The sequence below is a fragment of the Phalacrocorax aristotelis genome, chromosome 1 (genome assembly GCF_949628215.1).
Source record: "Phalacrocorax aristotelis chromosome 1, bGulAri2.1, whole genome shotgun sequence".
Lineage (NCBI taxonomy): Eukaryota > Metazoa > Chordata > Aves > Suliformes > Phalacrocoracidae > Phalacrocorax > Phalacrocorax aristotelis.
The window spans coordinates 67,134,600-67,157,087 of record NC_134276.1 but is presented as its reverse complement, the minus strand read 5'-3'; the positions used below and the strand labels follow the sequence as shown (position 1 = coordinate 67,157,087).

Genomic DNA, 22,488 nt, shown 5'->3' with positions numbered 1-22,488 from the left:
ATGAAAAAAGACATCTGCCAAATAAGAGGTGAATTCAGTGCTGATTTATGTATCTATGTTTCTTATATGCTATGTAGAAGCCACACTCCTTAACTGGGCCTCAGAAGAAAACCCCAAAACCACACAACCCAAAATCTTACCGGGACTTAGCTAGATAATGGGGAAGGGGGGAGAAGAAAAAAATTATTTTCTTTATGAATGTAGGCACCTACCTGGGGAATGCACTGAACTGAGAAACTGAGAGTCACATCCAAAGCACATTTAAAGGCATTCACCCAGGAAGAAGGTTCTTTCTGGGTCCCAGTCCCTTGCTGTTTTCTATTTTAACCTATCATTTTACATTAATAAAACACATACAGAGGCCTGGGAAACACTGCTAGCACCCAAAGTACTGTAGTATCTGTTCAGTATGGCACTCTCCAGCATCTGCTTGCTAAGGCACTCTCCAGGAACGTGGGGAGAGCCAGGTGGGCGTACACTATTTATCCTACTGCCTGAGCAAATGCAACCCCTAGGCTATTACACAAAACACAACTATCACATAAAGCACAATCTCAGCCTGTAAAGCACAACAAGATTCAAAAAGTAGGGCTGGCGGCACCCAGGCGTCCAGAGAAGATCTACAGGCACTTCTGTGACAAGTTCAGCCAGAAGAAAAGCCCAGCAATGTAACTTCAGAAAACTATGGGGAAATTTACCATAAAACTTCAGGTTTCTATGCATCCCAAGACAGCCAAGTAACTTCCTGAGCTCAGAGCTCTCTCCCCAAGACCCTCCCAAGGTACCTAAAGGGCTTGTTGAATGCCTCTGTGACACATCGCTGCTGACCAGTAGTTATTATCGGTCAAACAGGTGTACTTTATGTTTGAGAATTCTTTTACAGAAGACACTGTTGTTGAAAATTATTGCAGTGAATTTTTTGTAAACTATTGCTACTGTAAGCATCTCCACTACTCACCTGCCATAAAAATCCATACCTGCTGTTAAATCTCACTGTGCTATTGAAATTTTCTAGATTAGGTGTAAAATTTGCATTCCTATTAAAATGATAAGTTAATTGCTATTAGCGTGCTACTTATCACAACAGTGCATACACTAAAATTGTTCACCCAGATGACTAAAGCTGCTTATGCCTGATTTGAAAATATGTAACTGGTCAAACAACCTCTTTAACACATTGGCAATTACCAGTGTAATTTTTACATAGTCTTGTTTCAAAAATAATGATTTAAACGGACCACGCTAACCATTTCTGGGCATGAGAAAGGATATTCTCTAAATTGAAGGATTTGTGCTTTCACATGATCTTCACAGACTTGTCGCAGCTGTTTGTACAGTGTAGCAGAGACTTTGTAAGAGCAGAGATTTTCAACAGCCTAAAAACAAAAAGATTACGAATGAGACAAAAGAACTCAAATTGTTGTGTCTGCGTAATCAAGGCCAACAATAAAGAAAAAAAAATATCAGCATTATCTGTCCAAGCTGTGCACAAAAACAAAACATCAAAATGAAATTATCCAAACTATGTAGAAAAATTAAGACTTCATGATTCCTTTCTGCTTTTGGTCCCTTCTTACACCACTAGATTTCGTGTACAAACAAGGTCTACCATCACCATCTGGGTCATATTTCAGATGTGTTGTTAAAACTAGACTTTCCTCCCCTGAATACTGCTCAGCAGTGGAACTCTTCCTGTAGATCCATTTCATGCATCCTCTAGAACACACATATGCGCGCACTTTTTTTGGGGGAACACGATCATACCAAATATTTTCATTTCTTATTAACATTAAGGTAGACATTTCAATCACTCTCTCTAAATGGTAAATGAATACAGCCACTTTCCTTTCATTTTATCAACTTATTTCTTTCCGAATATTTCCACTGATTCACACACTCATGCTAAGGTATGTAAACTGAGGGGAAAAAATAATTAAAAAAAACAACAAAAAAAACCCAAATAACCATTAAATAAAGACTTGAATTGATTTATTGGGACCTCATGGGATTTAGTTGAGTATTATCCATAGTTAACTAAGACGACCGATTCTGACCCAAACTAAACATTCTTGTGGTCACTACATTAATGTAAATCGAGTTGTTATGCAGCTGACCTAGACAATGCTGAGACAGCTCTGGCCATCTCTAGAATACTGCTCTTCAGCTATTCAGTAATTACATTGTCTTACACTAACATTTTCTCCTCACAAGAAACTCAGTGAGAATACCAAAGAGAAAACGTAGCCTTGCTTGATACCACTGACTATATTTAGACTTTGTTCCAGGCACACTTTATTTTAACTTGTGTGCTGTATTTCAATAAATTATTAGACAGACAAATGTTCTGCAAGAACTCTAAGTTTGCACTAAGTATTTTTGGCCATTCAGTGCTTCATACAAAATTATCCAAAGACGCTGGACATGATTTTCAGAACTAAGAATCCAGCTGTCATTTCCTTTAAGTTCACCTCAACTGCCTTTATGCTGTCATCGTGGTTTAACCCCAGCTGGCAACCAAGCCCCACACAGCTGCTCGCTCGCTCCCCCCCAGTGGGATGGGGGAGAGAATCAGAAAGGTAAAAGTGAGAAAACTTGTGGGTTGAGATAAAGACACTTTAAATAGGTAAAGCAAAAACTGTGTGTGCAAGCAAGGCAAAACAAGGAATTTATTCACTCCCTCCTGTGGGCAGGTAGGTGTTCAGCCATCTCCAGGAAAGCAGGGCTCCATCACATGTAACAGTTACTTGGGAAGACAAATGCCATCACTCCAAATATCCCTCCCTTCCTTCTTCTTCCCCAGCTTTACATCCTGAGCATGACCTCATATGATATAGAATATCCCTCTGATCAGTTGGGGTCAGCTGTCCCAGCTGTGCCCCCTCCCAACTCCTTGTGCACCCCCAACCCACTCGCTGGTGGGGTGGGGTGAGAAGCAGAAAAGGCCTTGGCTCTGTGTGAACGCTGCTCAACAGTAACGAAAATATCCCTGTGTTATCAACACTGTTTTCAGCAGAAATCCAAAACACAGCCCCACAGCAGCTACTATGAAGAAAATTAACTCTATACCAGCCAAAACCAACATAACTATGAGTTGATATTGCACAGAACACTGCCTAAGACTTAAAGCCCTATTTCACCTGGGCAACTAAAACTGACCCAAGAATGTTTTCCTTTGCTCCAGAGGATTTAGAGGGGCTCATTTTGTTGACAAATTTTCTGATAGCATCAATGAATTTGGACAAAGTTTCAGTATTTTCCCAGTGCTTGGTTTTTACTCAGTTTTCCTCAGATTTTAGCTCTTTGCAATATAAAACATTATGGAGATTAATGCCAGCATGTAACACTCTGTCAAAGCATTAGTAAATGTTCTTCGCTCTGTTTCACTTTAAGATCACCCAAACACATGGGCTAGCAAGTGCATGGGCACTTGCATGGGTGAGGGGGAAAGCAGGGTTGCTTCTTTGGGCAACAGTGCTGGCTTAAAGTGTATTTCAAACTGTAGCCTTAACACCTCAATGCCACCTCTACTAGCTGTTTCTCCCCTTTTTTCTTTTTTTTTTTTGACAGGGTGGGGAGAGGGGAAAGAAATCCAGTAATTTCCTCCTTCTTCACCGTTTGTTTCATTCAGAGTTTTTGCTGCCTCTCTGAAGAAATTTCATTTGACTTTTATTCATCTTGCGCACCATCAGTTTGAAAAGAAGCTACAGTAATTATCACATCTACCAAGGACACAAGAAAGACAACACTTATAGGCTCTTCACCTATGCAAATCTAGTAAAAGTTCTCTTTCAAATCAACCTTTTAATAGCCTGTTTTGAGCAGTCTCCTGTTTTAACATTTAGCATGCAAATTATTGCTACTTCTTATACTACTTCCTCTATAGGTTCAAACACCCTGAAGAGTTTGTCTTCCAAAACACAAAGTGAATCCGCTTCCCAGAGATCTCTCTATGGGGTAATTCTAACCTACCTGATGTAATTTTATTTAAATACTCATCAACAATGGCTTACTCAATTTTGATACAATATTAAAGAAAGTAAACAAAACTATCACACAATGCTTATGTTACGTTTTTCATCTGGTCTTAAAACAGATAAGTAAAATGACATCTGCAACAGACAGTATTGACACATAATTGTTTGCAGATAGTTTGGTATGCTTCCTAAGACATAGGCCTCCCCATCCATCCATCCAAACAGACGTCTGGTCAGGACTCTCAATACTTTTTTTTCCTTCACTAGTACACTGTCCTACTCTACATCCTCCAGAAGGGCAGTGCTGCCCCATTTCAGGTTATTTAGGACCTTGCTGCAAAGGGAATTTTCTCTTTCCATTATTTTTATCACTCACTCTTCACTCAGCAATTCTTTGCACTGCCCCATTTTCTCTGTCCCATGAAGTATAAGATACTTCTATCAAAATCTGTGCTATCTACCACCAATCCCAGACATCGTTTCTATTTTAGTCGCAAAAAATTGGCTGCCACCCTCCCATTGCTCATTGACTAGGTCTCTGCCAAGCACCTTCAGGCCTGATCCCATGCTGCCTCTAATGCCTGGAAAGGAGTATCCTTCGGCCTTCCCACAACGCCTTGTCATTGTTCTTCAGTTTTCCCTCAGCCACCGTGCCAAATAAAATAAATAAATCAGAAAGTTCAAAGGCAAGGCTGGTACATCAGCCCACTCACTGCACTGAACTCTAGCAGGCCTCTCACTTCCTCCCATAATGTCAGATAACGGGGGGGGGGAAGCCCTGACAGTAAGAACGGATGCATACGGAGAAATTTTCCCCTGTGGATGACTCTGTGCTCACCAACAGGCAGTTAAAACGATCTGTAAGTACAGATCAGGTTTCCAATGGATGCTGAACTTCATCTTTTATTCCTCTGGCAGGAGAGTAAGTACCTATCTATGCACAGGCACGCCGACCGCCACCACCCACTGCGCAGAAATCTTGTTGATTTGCACCACTGCCTTACAGATTACTGGACTGGCCTTGTGCAGTTTTTGTTTTTACAAATAAGCAGGCAACCACAAAAAGCAAGTAGTACCGTTCTCGCTTCACAGTTTATCTGAAATCTCTCTCCTCCCCTTCTGCCAAAACTCAAGTCTGTACCCTGGCGATTTCATAGCAATATTACTATAATCTCATTTCTGAGCCTCTGAAAACAAGTTAGGTAACAGCATCTGTGGGTTTGGTTTTTTTTTTTAGCTAGGCATGGAAAAGCAGGATTTTTCAAATGTTGAGTTTAAAACCATAAAATGTATTATGTAATTCAAACTCTGCAAACCCACAAGTAATAAGAGATGAATACATCAAAGTTATCTATTTAAAGAGAATAAATTATATTCGGTCAATATGCTTTTACATAATCAGCCATTTTAGACCCATATATTAAAGACCCTAACTAATCCCAGAGACAAGTATAGTCAGCTTCCAAATTCATCCTGATTTCCTTGAGCACACACCCAATACGGGCTGATGGGCTTCTCCTCCCTTATAGTTCATGCTTTGCAGACAACATCAAACCTACCTCAGCTGAACATTTAGAACAATTTAGGTGAGCATAATAATGTCTTAAGTCCTGATCTGGCAACGAGATCCACATCTGCAGATCTAACACCTGCACCCACAGAAAACTCATAACAATCTTCAGCTATGTAGCACAACTTAGCGCATCAGTAATTTTTTATAAGATGATTACTGTAAAAAATTACTCTTTCAGTTAATCAGCTCAAAGCATATGTATTTAAAATAACATAGAACTAAGCCATATATAAATGGAGAAAGCAGAAAGGAAGAAATGGGTCATGAGTATCTCTCTCTTGCACCCTCCGTAACCCCTGCTCCAGTAGTCCAGATGTGCCAGAAATACTTTTTCATCATTTTAATTAAAAAAAAAAAAATCTTGACTGTTGTGAAAACATAACAGCAATCTGAACCACAGGTAAACTGACAATCTGTTGCCTGCTCAACCAAGATCCTTTTTCAATTCCCCAAAGAGTACCAATGCCAAAGTCTAATTGTTATTATCTAATAATAAGAAACATTTCAACATTACTATTCACAAGAGACCAAAGCATGTACAAAAGAGAAATAATCGTAAAATATGTATCTATATAACCCAGCAAGGGTAACATCCCATTTTCAGCACCTTGAGTAGGCACTGAACTGAAGAGACCTGAGACTTAAACCTCAGCCCTGTCCAGGCGCAGCTTTCTGTGTCTCCCTACATAAACTGCTTTTTCATGGGCCCGGATCCTGGTGGCTCTCCAAAGAACTGATACGTAGAACTGCAACTGACTAGAAGCAAGAGTATGGACTGAACAGTTCAGAAAACATAAGCAGCTTTTAACAAATCAAAATGCATTATGTGAGATGTGTAGTTCTGTGAAAGTCCCAACGGAGTTAATTTTTGTTCTGCTGAATTGATAGAAAAACATACATGCCTTACCTGGTAGAGTTCTTCAAGGTTGTATTTAATAGAAATGCTACTCTGTATTGCTCCCACCGCTTCATGAAGTTTTTGCCAGGTGTCCTGAGTGTAATTATCGGGTAATTTAGGTCTTTCTGTAAAGGAAGATACATGCAGTTCAAAACCAGCCGCCCGACGGGTGCCTGTAACTATTCTCCTCACCCTGCTCCATTAAGTTCTGCTAAGCCGCCTTATGCTTGACGGGTTACGTTTGGCACAGGGAGAGGGTTACTAACCCCACCCAGGGCGAGGGAACCTCCCCACGGTGCACCAGACCCCTCAGCCCAGGCCGGGCTACCCAGGGCCGAGGTGCTGACCCAGCCCGGCAAGGGCAGAGCCGGCACCGCCACCCCGCCGGCGGCCTCGGGGCTGTCGTGTTTTACCACTCCTCCTCCCCGTGTTACTTTTAGCAAGGTAACCCCTCGCTTTTATTAGTTTTTACGCTAAGGTGGCTTTCTGCCCGCTCCCTACCGGGAGACGCTGCGCTGCTCCTCCCGCCGCCCCCCCCACGCAACGGATCCCCACGCGTGTCCCCGCAAGCCCTTAAACCGGGATGGCGGCGGCAGCCGGGAGAGTTATCAGCCCGGCGGCTGCCTCTCCTTGCCCGGATTAGGCGGCGGGGCAGCTGACAGCGGCGGGCCCCCCTTGCTCCCGGACCGGCCCCGCCGCTGCCGCGGGTAAGGGGCGGGGAGCGGCCGGGCCGGCGGTAAACAAAGATCGGGAGCGGGCCTGGGCGGCGGGGCAAGGCGCACCTGCCGGGGCAGCGGGCCCGGCCCGCCCCGCACCCACCTCTGAAGTTCTTGATCACGAGTTTCTTGGAGGAGGCGGTCGCGCTTCCTCCCCCCCCGGCGCGGGTGGCGGCGGCGGCCAGCGAGGCGGGCTTAGTGAGCCCGTTGGTGTGCCCAACCAAGGCCGATAACTGCGGCTTCTTCTGGGGCTCGTCCGCCATCTCCGCCCCGGGCGCCGTGTCCGGCCGGGGCAAGGCGCTGGGCTGGGGCCGGCTCGTCCCCGCCTCCGCTACCCTCCTCCTCCTCCGCCGCCACCCAGCCGCCCTCCCCCACCGCGCCGGCTTCCCGGCCCTGCCCGCGGGTGCCTGCCAAGTGCCGCCGGGACGGGAGTCACCGGCAGCCGCCCGCCTCTGCCCTCCCCTGGGCGGCCCGGCCCGGGGGCTGGCTCGCCGTCCGCGCCGCCTCAACCCAGCTGCGCCGCTGGGTCGGTGCCCGGCTCCGGGCGCACTCGGGCAGCGCCAGCCCCGCTCACAAGATGGCTCCCGCCGGCGGCCGGGGCAGTCCCAGACGCCCTCGGTTCCCCGCTGCTCAGCCCAGCTCCCTTTGTCGGTGCGCGGCGCCGAGGAACAGCCAGTGCAGAAGCCGAGGGAGGAGCAGCTGCGTTTCGCACCCGGGTGCCGGATCCTACGCACGGAAGAAGCACCAGCCCCGCCGGGGCGCCAGCAGCCCGGTCACCGGCCGGGGCCTCCTGACGCTTGTCCCAGCGCTGCCTGCCCAGGCACGGAGCTTTGACACGCCTCGCTTTAGCGCTTTTAAGAACAATGGTTTCCAGAGTTAAAAACACTTGATTTGGGGTTTTGGACATAAGCTCACATAGGCTCCCCAGCGCTCCTGGCGCACAAGAAGGGCTCCCGGGAGCGCACGGAGGGGCGGCGGGCGGTCAGGCCTCAGGGAAGCGACAAGCGGCTCCGGTCAGCGGGGCCCGGGGAAGGAGACACGGGCGAGCGGGAGGAAAAACCAACCGCTTCCGCCGTACCGGCACCCCCCTTCTCCGCCCGCGAACGTGCAGCACGCCCTAGCGCACGAGGTTTATCGCTGAAGCACGCCCTCGGCCCCACCCATCGCAGTTCCCCAATGGGCTACCGGCGCAAAGCCACGCCTCCCCGGGCGCCGCTGTGGGCGGGGAAAAGACGCGGCGGCAGCTATCGCGGGTGAGGGCGGGGAAGTGGCGGGAGGAGCGTCACGTGACTTGCTGGGCCGCCCGTACCGCCCCTCGGGCGTGTCCCCGTACCTCCCCGGGTACCGGAAGTGCGGCGGCAGTTGGTGGAAGCGCTGTACCGACTGCCGGAAGCGCCGCGGCTCGAGGGTGGGCTTGCGATGGGGCCGGTGGGGGCGAGGGGCGGAAGGGCCGCTGGGAACCTGCCGGGAGTGCGGGGGAAGGGGCGGGTGTCGCCGTCTGTGCGCAGCCGCCGCTGCGCTCCCGCCTCCGGTACGCCTGCCCTCCGGTTTTGGCACCCACAGGCTTATAGGGCCCTCCGTGGTTCCTCGGGGTGAAGGGGGGGGGGGGGGGCGGGCGGCGGGCCTACAGGAGGTTCTCTGCCGTTACTGGCCTCTTACACTGCCGTTCGTTTTGCAGAATGTGATACAGCTGCGTCTCGGTTGGGACCCCTCCCTCTCCTTGCATTTCGATGGCGCACATCACCATAAATCAGTATTTGCAGCAAGTAAGCAGGATGTTTTGTGTTTGGGGTTTTTTTTTTTTAATTTGTGTGCACATTTGTGGAATGTGCAGATGCATTTTACTTTGTTGGAAGTGTTTTGGCTTGTCTAAGAAATAAATCACCATAAAACATGTGATGCAGTACAAAATATACTACTGAAGTTTGTATTAAGTAATGCTGGCTGTGTGCCAGGGATGTATGCCTGGAATTCCTGAAAAGTGTGATCGTTACTGTTATAATGGATAGTGAAGTAATTTATCCAAGAAGTAACATGGTGGGATTGTGTGTGTGTGCAGTAAAAAAATGCAGCTGAGGGATTCAATAAATACAGGGATTTAAGAAGTACAAAAATGCAGAGGTGCAGTGTGTGGTACAGAGGATGGAGAGGCAGGAGCAGGGCCACAAGGATACTAGCTGGACTGAACTTTCAGTGTCAGGCTCTTAGTGTGACCACTCTTACTGCTTTTTTTCTGAACCATCATGTTTTCAGCGTTATTGTCCAACTCAGTTAAGATCAGTCAAGGCAATCAAGTGAAGGGCACAAAAGGAGAGTCATTGTTCAGTTTTTAGTCCCAAAAATGAAGTGGCTGAGATCTCCTGGGACAGTGATCTGCTCTGAAAAGTCAGGATCTTCTCCAGTTGGCAGTCTTCATGATCCACTGTCTCTACCCTCTATATCGTATACACTGCGTGCATTTAAACTTCGTGTTTTCAAAAGTTTATGCACACCCCTCACCAATACCTCGTCTCGTATGAAAAAAACCATTTTGCTCAATTTCAAACTCAGACACTTTACTGATGGAATGGACACACGCTAGGTGAGGATGGAAATCCAAAGCAACGGGTAAAGAAGTGACAGCAGGATGCATAACGCTTAAAAATGAAGACAGGAAGATTAAACATGTAGCTATCATTCCAAAGGCAATGTCTGATATTAGACTAGCCTCTGTATAGAATACTTTTGAAACCTGTTAAGACTGTTAATGTTATATTCTGTGGGAGAACAGTTTGACTCTGCTTCCTGCTAGAGATAACTTCTCATAAAATATAGTCTGAGCAGCTTATTGTGACATCAAGTTGGAAGTTTCTTCAGCTGTAGAAGTAGTTTTAGATGTAACTTCTTAAGAGTTCCTTTCCCACTGCTTGTGCTTTATTTGTCATATTTTTGTGTTCTGATAGGAAAAAAAAATACAATAGTTTTGCTGTATGGAAAGCCCACACCAAATGGTAAAATTCATAGACTAAAATAGCAAGGGAAGCAGCAAAAGAGGGAAGATCACCTGCTTAAACTCTTGAAGAGATTGGTGGGTTTGTTTTTCAAGTAGAGGAGAGCTAATTTTATGTTTCAGAAGTAGTTTTTCTTATTAAATGTTAAATTGATATGAAATATATTTGTGAGTCGTGATTCATTACATACAAATGCCGGTTCCAGCATTACAAATAATAATACTCAAAGACTGTTTATGCCTTCATATATATGGTTGATGTCCATAAGCCCAACTGAAATTTTAAAAAGCTTAACAAAATCTGATTCACAACTGCTGTTTTATAATGCTAAGCCCGTGTAAGTTGTTTGGAGATTCTCTGGTTTCCTTGTATCCTACAAATAAGGAAAAAACCACAATAGTGTTCACCTCACCTTCTCCCTGATGTCTTTTTGAAAAATAGGTGTACTGAAAATACAATACTGATTGATTTGGTTTTAAACCTTTAAAAACTCATGTTTGGGTTGGTATTGATGTGAATGAACAGCGGTAACAAGGTGGCTTTTGTAGTCATGTAAAATATGTTGTAAGGCTGTGGCTGGGTTTTATTCTGTAATGTGGCTGTTTTCTTTGGTAGGTACAAGAAGCTATTGATAGCAGAGATGGACAATTTTGTGCAGAACTGGTATCCTTTAAACATCCACATGTTGCAAACCCAAGGCTACAGGTGAGAACCTGGTTTTGACCTTTCTGTTGTTTTGCTTTCAGTTTTCCTAGCTGTCTGTATGGGTTCCTTTCCGTTGGAGATGAACCTCAGAAATCTCTTTCACAGGCCAGAGCAGGATCCCCTTGTAGGTTTGTTTCCTTTTTCTTCTTACAAGGATATTATGTATTTCCATTTTTATTCCTGGATGGCTTTTTGTGTTCTGCTTTGAATTTTTTTCTGGACAGATAGAGTCCTGAAAGTCCCTTCTGGCCAGGTCTACATTAGTTGGTAATGTGGCACAGTGGACAAGACTATAAAGAGAAAACCAGTGGGTAACAAGGGTCCCGTGTTTGTACTATATACATATTGGATACTTTTATTTAAGTCTAGCTCTATTCAGGTTCTGGAGACAGAATGCACACCAGCAATTCATTACACTGGATGTGATTATTAATATAACTTAAGGTTCTGATAGATAGCAAAGGCACGTATGCATAGAACAGCCATGACAAAATAGCCACATGGTGTTCTGTTTCTGATGCATCGAGTGGTCCTCTAATATCTCATTGATTTATTCTGTACTTAGCTTCCATCTCCAGAGGAGAAGTGTCAACAAGTTTTGGAACCACCATATGATGAAATGTTTGCAGCCCACTTAAGGTAAAGATGGACCAGGAATGTAAAGTCAGTTGTGGGGCATCCAGCAGGGATGGGGAAGGGTATCCTTAAGTTTACTCAGTTACTTTAAAAAGCTTACATTGGAAAACTTGGTATTTTTTACTCTTATAAATAATGTTAGAACTGCAGGAAATAAAGACCTCCTCTTTTCCTCCCCACGTAAAGTTTGCTTTGTGTACCTGGCAGTCATCTGCGTATAGCCATTGTCACAGTGTTGGTTTCAGTGCTTGCTGTTTCCTTTCCTCTGCGTTTATTAGCTACACAAGAATTTAGAGTGAAATAAGGGCAATAAATATCTTTAAAAGGGAATTTTAGTCATAGAACTACTCCTAAGACAGCTTTAGGACCTAAGTAATTCTGCAAGGCTTTTATTTTAAAAAAATTTCCACATTAACAGAGTCTTTAGCTAATTTTTAACAGTCTTGAGGTTTTTTTTAATCTGTGCTAATTTGGTGACAGTTTCAATAAACATTAGCATATTACAGTTGATACTTTATGTATTACACAAACAGATCCCTGTTCTTCTCAGATCATTCTACAATTATCAGGTTTAGTGCTGTGTTAAAGTACTGGTGCCATTTTGTTAGTTAGGAACATTTCTAATCATATTTCTGTGTCCCTTTTAAATAAACTGTAAAGTTCTATGCCTATAAAAAGGCAAAAAGAAATATTTGTGTTACATATACGATATTTTCTGATGCACCAATGCACTTTTTTCTTTGACAGGTGTACTTATGCTGTTGGAAACCATGACTTTATAGAAGCATACAAATGCCAAACTGTTATCGTCCAATATCCTTTTCCATAAACCTTGTATATTGTTTTCAGATTAACCCTATGTCTTCTTGTAGAACAAGTTATCTTTCCCCCTTTTAATAGAATGTGGTCTGCTTCCAAATACACTTCAGCTCTTTAGGTTCTTAATCAAGGAAATCCAGATACACTCTTCAACTTTCTTTAGGACTAAAGAAATCTGTCACTTGGCTCTCAATCAGTTAATTTCTCACAGAGTATAGGAGACCCTCAAATCATTAATATACATCCCAGTTTGTTCTTGATTGTAGGGGAAGATACTGATAAAGAAAGCCGCTATCTTATCTCTAAGCATCCACAGTCACTGCCACACCAAGGAGTGCGTGGCTGTGCTCGCGTTTTTCTCTACTGCATCTTTGCATCCTGACTCCTCACCTACTTGCTGCTTTGTTGGTTTCTGCCCTTTCATGTAGTGATATGTGGTACCATACAACTGCTGATTTTATATCTGTGCTTCTTTTAGTAGCATTTTAAATTCTCCTAAATGCAATACATCTTTCCTGCGAGCGTTTCAGGCACATAAAGAAGAAAACTGGTGAGTACATCACAGAGAGCTGCTAGAACCTAGACTCTAATCTTTCACTATCATAATACCATAGTAGTCAAACTATCCCCAGCGATACTTAAACACAGCCTAATTGTTTTCACTACCTGTTTGAGTTGAGATCCGAAAGTGTGAAAACTAAACATCTAAGCTTAATTACGTAGGATGGTCCATAAGTGAACATGTGTACAATTTGTTCAGGTTGAGATGATATTTTATTAAAGCCACTGTAAAAAAAGTTTCTGAATTAATTCTTCCTCAAGTGCAGTATTTCTGAAATGCTGAGATCTTGAAGACCTTTCCTTTTTAAAAGTGCATCCTTCTTTAAATAAATCACAGAATCGTGGAATCCCAGGTTAGAAGGGATCTCAGGGATCATCTAGTCCAACCTTTCTGGGGAAAACACATTAATGTATAGGAAGAGCATATTAATGTATACTTTTCTAGTTTTATGAGCAACTAGGAAAAAAAAACAACCTTGTTTCTCATATCTTATTGCATGATTTGCACATACTAAATATACTGTGTTTTACTTTTCCAGGGCTTTACCTATTATGTATGCTGTAGCCCTCGATCTCCGCATTTTTGCTAATAATGTAAGTAGGTCTGATTAATAGTCTCATTACTTTTATCTGTTAGGAGTTTCCACAATGGAAATATTTTAGACTTCATGACATAGCCTAACTTTGCTCAGTACCGTTTAACTCCTTGTTCAGGATTTTGTTGAAACACTGAATTCATCCAGTCCTATTGAAAAACTAGGTTGCTCAGTCTGCCTACCTCCCATGTATGGCTTGATCTAGAGAGGTTCTGAGGACCTGCACCCAACACAGCAGTTGCTTGGAGCATATGAAGGGATTAAGTATTGTCTTTATAGAGTAGCACGGAGGCACAACTCTCTACTTCCATGTGTTATCCTTGTGATTTGGTGGAGTCTTTATAAGGGTAGAGTTACCCCAAACAACTGAGCTGATCTGACCACTTATATCTGAAGAGGGAAGTTTCTGCCTCCTTTCCCTTCTTCCAGCTGTGTATACTGCTTTTGATGCTTATTGGAGCCCTTGCTGAGCCCACATGCCTGCTGACAAGCAAAATAAAATTAAAAAAAACCCAAACAAACAAAAAAACCAACCCAAAACCCAAACCAATTTACATTACTTTTCTCAGGCTAGTGAATTGAAGTAGCTTGTGTAGGGATCTAATGAGAACTGCTAGGCCAAGGTAAGTGGCAGGATTGTGATCTTGCTCCTAGTCACTTTACCTGAAGAGGTGAGGCTAGAGTTCAAGTTAGGTTAGAGTTTGACAATGTCCAGTATTTTTTCAGTGTTTATCCCCTTAGCACTTTCTTCTGCCCACTCACCCGCAAAACCCACATTCGGTGTGCTTACACAGAGAATATATCGTGTGTGTGTGCCTGCTCTGTAACAAGTCTCAATTCTTAGTCTGAATGAAGCAAATTCATATATTTGAGATGCATGAGAAAGGGGAAAGTGGGATCAGTCATGTTGGAAGTGTTTGGACTCTGTCTTCTAACCTTAGTATGTTCAAAGGATGCAGATACAGGGAAGACTTCTGCACCAAATAATGCAATTCCATTTCTTTTCCTTACGTTTCAGCTGGTGAGAATGCAAACATTATAACAAAACTTTTTAGAAACTACATAGTAAACAGCCATTCGTTATTTTTCCCCCTGTTCTTCTTTGTTGTTTAAGTTCTGCATTAATCAGTGCCTGAATCTTTCCCATGTGTTGGCAACTCCTTTTTTTTTTTTTTTCACTTGCTGCTGTAACATATGTTTTCTATTTCTTCTCAAAATCCCAGGTCCTAGCAGTGTGTGTTACTACTACAAAATGTTGAATATGGTTTAGAAATAAAATCTAGCCCTCCTGGCCCTGGAGAGAAGCTTTATTATAAATTCTAAAACTCAAACTCCATAACATTTTAGTTTGCTTTTGTTCAAAAGACTTTTTTTTGCCAGACTCTGTCCTTGAAAACTTGAGTTGAAGTGTTAATCCTCCAATTCAACTCTCTGATGATCCTGAATTTATTCTGACATCTGCATTAAGCTTAGTGATGCTAAAGGTAATAGCGGTCAGTGCTGTTTTCAGAGGACTGTCCTCCTGTGCATTAGGTTTGGTACGTGTTCAGGAGCCTCTCCGAGCGTTTTCTTTTATTCTGTGAGCTTGACTACGTATTAGATCTGGGGCGTAGCAGGCATGACAAATACATTGCTGTAAGATTTTATAAAATGCTGTATTAAGGAACTAAACTGTTTACAACGCAGTGAACCAGGATGTAGAATTACACGCTGTTTCTTGCTGTGTAATGATAGGCAGATCAACAGTTAGTGAAGAAAGGAAAAAGCAAAGTTGGCGACATGTTGGAAAAAGCAGCAGAACTGCTGATGAGCTGTTTTCGAGTCTGTGCCAGTGACACGTAAGTGAAAGATAGTCTATAGAACTTGCACTATTAAGTTGTTAAGAATTTAATGAACTTTACATAGTAAGATTTTTCCACTTAATAAGACCATATCTGGGTAAGAAAGAACACTTCTGAGGCTTGTTTCCTCTCATTTATAGTCTGTTCTCTCTTGACTATTAACTACAGCTGGAGAGGCCTCCCTTCAGGATTAACATTCCTAGCAGATGTTGGGAGGGACTAATTATGTCCCTGTTTCTCAGGAAAGATCATTAACGCTTTTGTGCCCTGTTCAGTTGTGAAGTTTGCTTCATCATGGATGGTTAGATGGAAAAGAGGTGACTCTTTGGTTTCCAGTCTTAGCAATTTTAACACTTCTGTAGTGGAGAAATGCTTTTTTTTCTTTTTTGTTCTATCTTTCTTTCACCTTGAATATTATAACCAACTGCTGTGATAGTCCTTGTGTTACCTGCAGACTGGAGTGAGGACCCGCTGCAGATGAATAATATTTTGTATGACATGTTTTCATTATGTTGAGAAGAAATGTTGCAGAGCTGTTTAAAATTTAAGATGGGAGCACATGTTCTGTTTTGACAGGGCTGGTATGGCTTAACAGGAACTTGGCCTTGGTTTTTATTTTCAGACACCTATTTTTACCCTAAAAATCAATAAAATATATATGGAGGGAATTTCACATAAGGGCAAAGTCATTATTTTCTTACAATGTTCAATACTAGTAGGTTTTTATCTTTTTTCTTACGACAGTCGAGCAGGCATTGAAGATTCCAAAAAGTGGGGCATGTTGTTTCTTGTGAATCAGCTGTTTAAAATTTATTTTAAGGTAGGGTTCAAGTCAGGTAAGATGTGTTTTTGTATTTCATATCCTAAGTCATACCCACCCTTTTATATATGATATTATGTATCTACGCTCTCTGAGTAAAATGCAATTGATTTTTGGTTTTTTAACAGATCAACAAGCTCCATCTATGTAAGCCCTTAATTAGAGCAATTGACAGCTCAAATCTGAAGGATGAATATAGTATGGCACAGCGAGTTACATACAGATATTATGTTGGACGCAAAGCCATGTTTGACAGTGACTTCAAGCAAGGTACTGAGTGCCAGTAAGACAGATGTAAAGTCTTGCTGCTTGGTGTGAAGTCTGGCTGATGTCGTGTCTGTGTGTGACTCAAAATGTCTGTTAAAGGTACAGTCGTGTTTGCATTGATCAAAGGAAAAGTCATGCTGAAACATCCAAGGCCCACAGGCTAAGTCCGATCAGAGATGAGATTACATGACATTTATAATTGTGGTATATGCCCAGTTTTAAAATATTTGCATCAGTGAAGTTCTCTGTAGTCTTATGCATTGTGTGCATGCGTAATAAAATGTATGAGCATCCAAAAGAAAAGGCTTGTGAAAGGTTTCACAAAGGAGGCCTTGCGACTGTGTTGCCCTCTTCAAGTTGCTGTATGCCATGTAGGAAATCTTCAGCAAACTACATGGTAGAACTAGTTTCTCAGTGCACTGATTTTGGAAGATGTAGAAACCGCCTTTCTGAGATTTCTCACTTACTAATAGAAATGCTGCTAGAGCTAAGGTGTATAACTTTCATCACTAACCTAAGCCCCTGACCAAAATCTATTCTGGAGCTGGTTGTCTCACTCTAAACGATGTCTTCTGCCTGTCAGGCTTGTCATCTTTCTCTCTTGGTGAAAACTGATGAGAGATTTTCATGTTGCCATGCTGTGTGATCTCACTGGCACGCTTCTGCAGCTCAGCAGATGTGTGCACTGCATGCAGCTTACATCCTCGGAAGGATGTAGCTAATCTGTGAATTTAGAAAATAGAGTTCTGTTTCATCAGCACTTCTTGAGATTCTCCCCTCCTGTAACAGCAGCACAATAATGTCACTGAAATGAGCTGAAAATCCAATATTGCTTTTAACTGTTACCTCTGATATCTAGACCTTACCAAGTTTTCTTTGACTTTCTGAAGGAGGACTTGATTTTTCCGGTAGTACTTTGTATTTTGTGGGAATCTCCAATAATTCTTACAGCATTTTTCTTAATGCATTTTGTTTGGTGTGATTCTCTTTTATATAATTTCAAATAACATGTTCAAGCTAGAGATGGACATTGAGCACTGAATTTGGATTACAGCTTTAATCCATTTTTGTTGTTGACTCATGTTACCAGCACTTTTATTTGTATCTGCAGCTGAAGAGTATCTGTCATTTGCCTTTGAGCACTGTCACCGCTCAAGCCAGAAGAACAAAAGAATGATTTTGATTTACCTGCTGCCAGTAAAAATGTTGTTGGTGAGTAGATGTTACTCTTCTAAATAATTTTGGGGGGGCAGATGATCAAATGGATGCTCGGTATTGTTCTTGTTTTGTCCATATTGGAATTGGGAGGCTATCTGTGCCGGGCCTCCATAAGAGCCAGCATATGTGCACTTTGTTGTGTGAGGACAAAAAATGTTGAACTGTCATTTGTAGCAACACAGGAAAGGAGAAGGGGAGAAACAACCAAACAAAACCCCCACCCTTCTTTCCCCCTACCACCCCTCCTAAAGGTGCAACCTGAGGTTACTTCTGTAATAAAGATAACTTTGAGGTCTTTGGAGAAGCACTTAACAGTGTGACGTATCATGTAGCAGAGTGCTTGTCTGGTGATCAGCTGCACAGATGGGCCAGGGAATGTGGGGATTCACTAGCACAAATGTGTCTGCTGCTTTCACCTGGGAGGGGAAGGAGGATGTGCAAACAGATGCTGAAGACTGTTGAGGGGGGTTGCCACAGGAGAGAAAGTATCCCAATCTTTGGGTTTTCTATTTGCACCTCGTACGTTTGCCCATTCGAGGCATGTCAGAAGGATCATGAAGTAGAGCATTTTGGTTTTGAACAAACCAGTGAAGACTGGTTACTATTTGATCATTTCAGTTTTCTATTACAAAAACTAAGCGCACCTCTGCTTCTTGTTCCTGTCCTTTCCTGTGTGCTGTGCTGGCATTTGTGTTGTCCCTGAGTTAGCGGGATTATGCTAACAATTCAGTGTAACTGAGGGGACAAGAGCTAGATTTTATTTTCCTGTTCCTAGCCCTATTACCAAAATTTCCCATGGAGAATGTTATCATCGCCCACTTCTGTGAGTTGCCGTCTTTCATCTTTACCCCAACCTGTTTATGACCATCCTCCCTTTTCCATTCAGTGCTCCCTTTCCAATCCCTTGCAGTGTTAAGTGGGTAAAAGAAAAGCATAGTGGGTATGATAATTGGCTTCTGTTTTTCATTTTTTATTTATTGACTTTCTTACTGGCTGTTTTCAGATCAGTCAATGGTAGGGTTGATAAAGGAAAACTAACAGTCTTTCTAAAAACTTTGTCCCAGTCTTGACTGGGTGCCTTAAACTGGTGGGTCTGTTAGTGCCTAGAATTACTGTGGCTTTTGTGGAGCAGTTCTAGTGTACAAGAGGCACTAAAGAAACTAGATAAAGGTCATTGTTTTTACACTTGCTTTTTTTAATCAGAGCCAAAACATTAACACCAACCTTAAACTGTACTAAAATAGCTTAGGTGGTTTTTTTTATTCCTAGCAGCTCTCAGTAACCATGCAACTGAGTTCTGCTCTCAGCTAATCCTCCAACCAGGAGAGGAGTTACCAACAGCATAGCATGATGATAACTAAATTTAAAATCTGACCCAAGTCAGTGTGCAATCTGATCTCTGCTGTGCAGGGGGAAAAAAACCAAGTTTCTTCTTGATAGTTCAGGTGGTTCAGTCTTACCTGATCTAGCAATGAGAATTAATTTTCTTTCTTTAAACTTAATCCTTCTCTCTTTTTTTTTTTTTTTTTTTTTTGTTTCGGTTTTTGAGAGGACATTTTTGTTTCTGCATGGAGGCATAGGAATAAAAAAATCCGGTGCAGGCTGAGCTCACACTTGACAGTGCCGAAGCGCTGCTTGTATTATTAGTAATGCTTGGGATTCCTGCGGTTCTTCTGTTTGCATATTAGATCATACAGTCATGACACAAAATCTGGATCTGTCTAGGCCTCCTGTCACAGGATCTTGATTCTGCAAGTTTGGTAACTGTTCACCTACATTAAGAAATATTAAGACACTTCCTAAACCATGATAAATACGTAGTTATTGTGAGTTGAGCTACAAGGTGTTTGGCAGGTGCAAGGGGGTTGTCTTACAAAGAGTTTTATTCAATTCTTGTTCTGTAGCCCCCCCCAAAAAAAAAAAAGTGGGTAAACATTTGTCTTTTTCTCTTAACAAATCTTTTTATAGCTTACTAGATTACATTTAAAATGCATGTGACTTTATCCTGGAAAACTTGGAAACTGTTTATTTTTCAGGGCCATATGCCAACAGTTCAGCTCTTAAAAAAGTATGACCTTATGCAGTTTGCTGAAGTAACAAAGGCTGTGAGGTAGGATTATTATCTTACTGCATTGTGTGTTAGTTCAAAAAGTATTCTGCAAAAGGTGTTTATCTGGGATGATTGAGGGAGGCAGGGGAGGGATATTCCTACCAAGTCAGACAATTTCTTTTCATTTCTTCATCCTGGTAGTGAAGGCAATCTTCTCCTACTGAACGACGCTCTGACAAAGCATGAGACCTTCTTTATTCGATGTGGAATCTTTCTTATCCTTGAGAAGCTGAAAATCATCACGTACAGAAATCTCTTTAAGAAAGTGTAAGCATAACAAAAAATACATTTTTGCAAAAGCAGATTTAATATGGTTTCACCTAGGGCTGAGATAGAAACGTATATGCTGCTTAGCTCGCTCTGAGAGTGCTGAATTCCTGTTAAAGTGAATTGACTGTAGAAAAGCCATTTTTCTAAGAACCAGAATTTTTAAGTGTTTGTTTCTCAATAACATTTTTTTCTGTTGTTTCTTTCAGATATTTGCTACTCAAAACCCATCAGCTATCTCTAGACGCCTTTCTGTTTGCCCTGAAATTCATGCAAGTAGATGACGTTGATATTGATGAAGTCCAGTGCATTTTAGCTAACCTTATATATATGGTATGTGCTGACCACTTGTTGTTTGGTCCTTCCAGGCTTCAGACAGTGCAAAAATATTAGGTAGAGAGTAAAAGTTTATTACAAAAAATGTATCAGTACTCCCAGGTTTTCTTGTGTAAAAAAAAGTTGGTTTACTTGTGCCCCAACTGAAATGTTTTTATTTGCCCTGAGGACTTCCTCTAGTTCCTGCCTCTTTTGCAGGATTCACTTAAAACTGAAGTTGAATTTTACATTACAGATCCAGTAATGACATTTCTATATATGCATAAATACTGATTTAAAAATACAAAAATTATAACTGGGACCAAAAGGGATTTGTTCTTCTGCATGTGAAGTAGGAGACTTGACATTCTAACATTAGAAAAAATTAAAACCAGATTTCTTTGGGTTTGTTTCACATTTTATCTTTTACTCTAAATAGATCTCAACTACTCATGAACAGATAAAGGCTTGAAATCAAGAGATTTCTAATAAATTGGAGGTTTTGGAGCAGCGTTTAAGTGTCAGCAAGAAAATGAACCACTTCGCTGTTTCTAAACCAGATTATTTGTTGTGGTATTGGGAATAACAGTGGGATGAGATGTCTAGAAGATTTCTTTGTGTTACAACACTACATGTCTGAACAGGAAGTACTGTGTCGTTTAGTTTATTAGGTTTGGAATAGTGACTAATTAAAATCCTCATTTTAAAGTGAGCAAGAGTAAATTTAGAAAAACTTCCGTAGAGCTCTGTCTCTTCAAGGAAACAGGCAGACCAGTAGGGGGCCCTGGCAGCAGGCTCTCCGTCTGACAGCGCCGTCAGAACGCAAACATGGTTACGGTTCCAACTTTCTGCTTGCTCTGTGAGTTGACCCACTTCCATAAATCGGATCCTTAGAGCTACTAAGTACCGTGGTGCAGTGGTGGTTGAGTGTACACATACAGCTTTGCTTGAAGTAGTCTGAAGACAGCTGAGGTTATAGGTGTTGCGTAACCAGCTTCCAGTACTAACAGTGTCTTTTCCTCCTTCTGCCAGGGTCACATTAAAGGCTATATATCTCATCAGCATCAGAAGCTTGTGGTCAGTAAGCAGAACCCATTTCCTCCGCTGTCAACAGTGTGTTGAGTATTGCATCTTATCCATGCAAGTACTTTTCAGATCCTCAGCTTGCCCAGTGGAGCTGCTCCTAATCGCCCTGAGAACATTATAAATGACCTGGCTCACGTCCAGGACTGGAATACCAGGAACTGTTTGTGGCTCCTTTCCCAGAATGACCAAGGCTGCCAGTGTTACGAAGCGCGTTGGAATGAAATGCTAACTTTTCAATGATAGTTTCCACAGGCTTTCTAGCTCATTCAAAGTATTTCATGAGGAAATAAAGCAAAGCATTCCAAATTCCTTCCAAATTACTTAAAACTTTTATGGAGTACTCTGTGTTACGATTTCTGCATTTATCTTTCAGAGCAGAGAAGTAGCATCCTTTGTTACTTGTGTTAATCCATTCTTCAGAGTGGAAATGATGGTTTCTTTCATGGTTTCCATTTTCTTTAAGTCTCTTCAATAATCTTGCTGGTATTAAATACTCTCTGCAAGCCTTCTCTAAGGAGTAGAGAAGTGCTTGACACTAAAAGCTTTACTGTGTCAGTGGTACTTACAGGTTGAAGTAAATGTGGGATTTTTGTCTGTAGGTTCCCACAAATGGGTTTGCGTTTTTTTATTCTGGTAATACTTTGTTTCATTTTTGTTGTGATAAAAAAAGCTTATCTAACTTATCCATACTCTGTTTTACTCAGCTTCTGGGGAAAACATTGCCACTGGATCCATTATTTTAGGTGTTACTACCTTGGGGGTTTTACCATTTGGGAGTGGTACAATGTACCTTTGTCCATAGTGATGGGATGGTGCTTTTGGGGGTTTTAAATTATTTTTAAAGGAAATAAAACATTTTTCTTCCCTCTTTGAGAGTTGGGTTTTATTTTACCCACTAACTGACATGGACGTGATTCATAAGGTAAAACATGGGTACTGTGTATGAACGGATGCATTTTTTTAGGGTCATGAGAGTGTCAGATCCTACATCAATATAGGCATTTAAAGGCTTGGAGCTCCCGTGGTCTTTGTAAGAAATAAGAATATGAATTTGCTGAATCAAACCCCAGGGTAACTAGAATTAAAAAGACTCGCT

The 22,488-nt window shown here is 42.1% G+C and overlaps 2 protein-coding genes across 8 annotated transcripts in view; one reads left to right on the top strand and one right to left on the bottom strand.

The window, feature by feature from the left end:
- Positions 1-7,548, bottom strand: part of CUL4A (cullin 4A) — a 43,128-nt gene extending 35,580 nt beyond the window's left edge. The window contains exons 1-3 of one of the 6 annotated variants that reach the window (XR_012660363.1): positions 7,265-7,546; positions 6,455-6,570; positions 1,273-1,376 (exon numbers count right to left, since the gene is read on the bottom strand). Coding sequence is in view for 3 of the 6 variants with exons in the window: in XM_075091336.1 (XP_074947437.1) it covers positions 1,273-1,376; positions 6,455-6,570; positions 7,265-7,424 (380 nt within the window). In the remaining 3 variants the exon portion in view is untranslated. Of the gene's footprint in view, positions 1-1,272; positions 1,377-6,454; positions 6,571-7,264 lie in introns of all 6 variants that reach the window. The other 5 variants (XR_012660362.1, XR_012660360.1, XM_075091336.1 and 2 more) reach the window with 5 other exon arrangements.
- Positions 7,549-8,412: 864 nt separating this feature from the next.
- PCID2 (PCI domain containing 2) lies at positions 8,413-22,260 on the top strand. 2 transcript variants are annotated; one of them, XM_075091384.1, is made up of 15 exons: positions 8,413-8,569; positions 8,840-8,927; positions 10,767-10,856; positions 11,422-11,495; positions 12,240-12,307; positions 12,822-12,861; positions 13,412-13,466; positions 15,203-15,306; positions 16,054-16,129; positions 16,258-16,399; positions 17,508-17,608; positions 19,651-19,724; positions 19,866-19,991; positions 20,201-20,324; positions 21,339-22,260. In XM_075091384.1, exons 2-15 carry the CDS (start codon positions 8,892-8,894, stop codon positions 21,426-21,428), a joined length of 1,200 nt encoding a protein of 399 aa, XP_074947485.1. In that variant the 5' UTR covers positions 8,413-8,569; positions 8,840-8,891; the 3' UTR covers positions 21,429-22,260. The 2 variants fall into 2 exon arrangements, with proteins under 2 accessions (XP_074947485.1, XP_074947495.1); XM_075091394.1 differs by having other exon boundaries at positions 8,514-8,692.
- The last annotated feature ends 228 nt before the right edge of the window (positions 22,261-22,488 follow it).

Coding starts and splice junctions, on each gene's coding strand:
- PCID2 (XM_075091384.1), top strand. CDS start 8,892: ATGGCGCACATCACCATAAATCAGTATTTGCAGCAA. Junction 8,928..10,766: donor TAAATCAGTATTTGCAGCAA/GTAAGCAGGATG, acceptor TTTCTTTGGTAG/GTACAAGAAGCTATTGATAG. Junction 20,325..21,338: donor TAGCTAACCTTATATATATG/GTATGTGCTGAC, acceptor TCCTTCTGCCAG/GGTCACATTAAAGGCTATAT.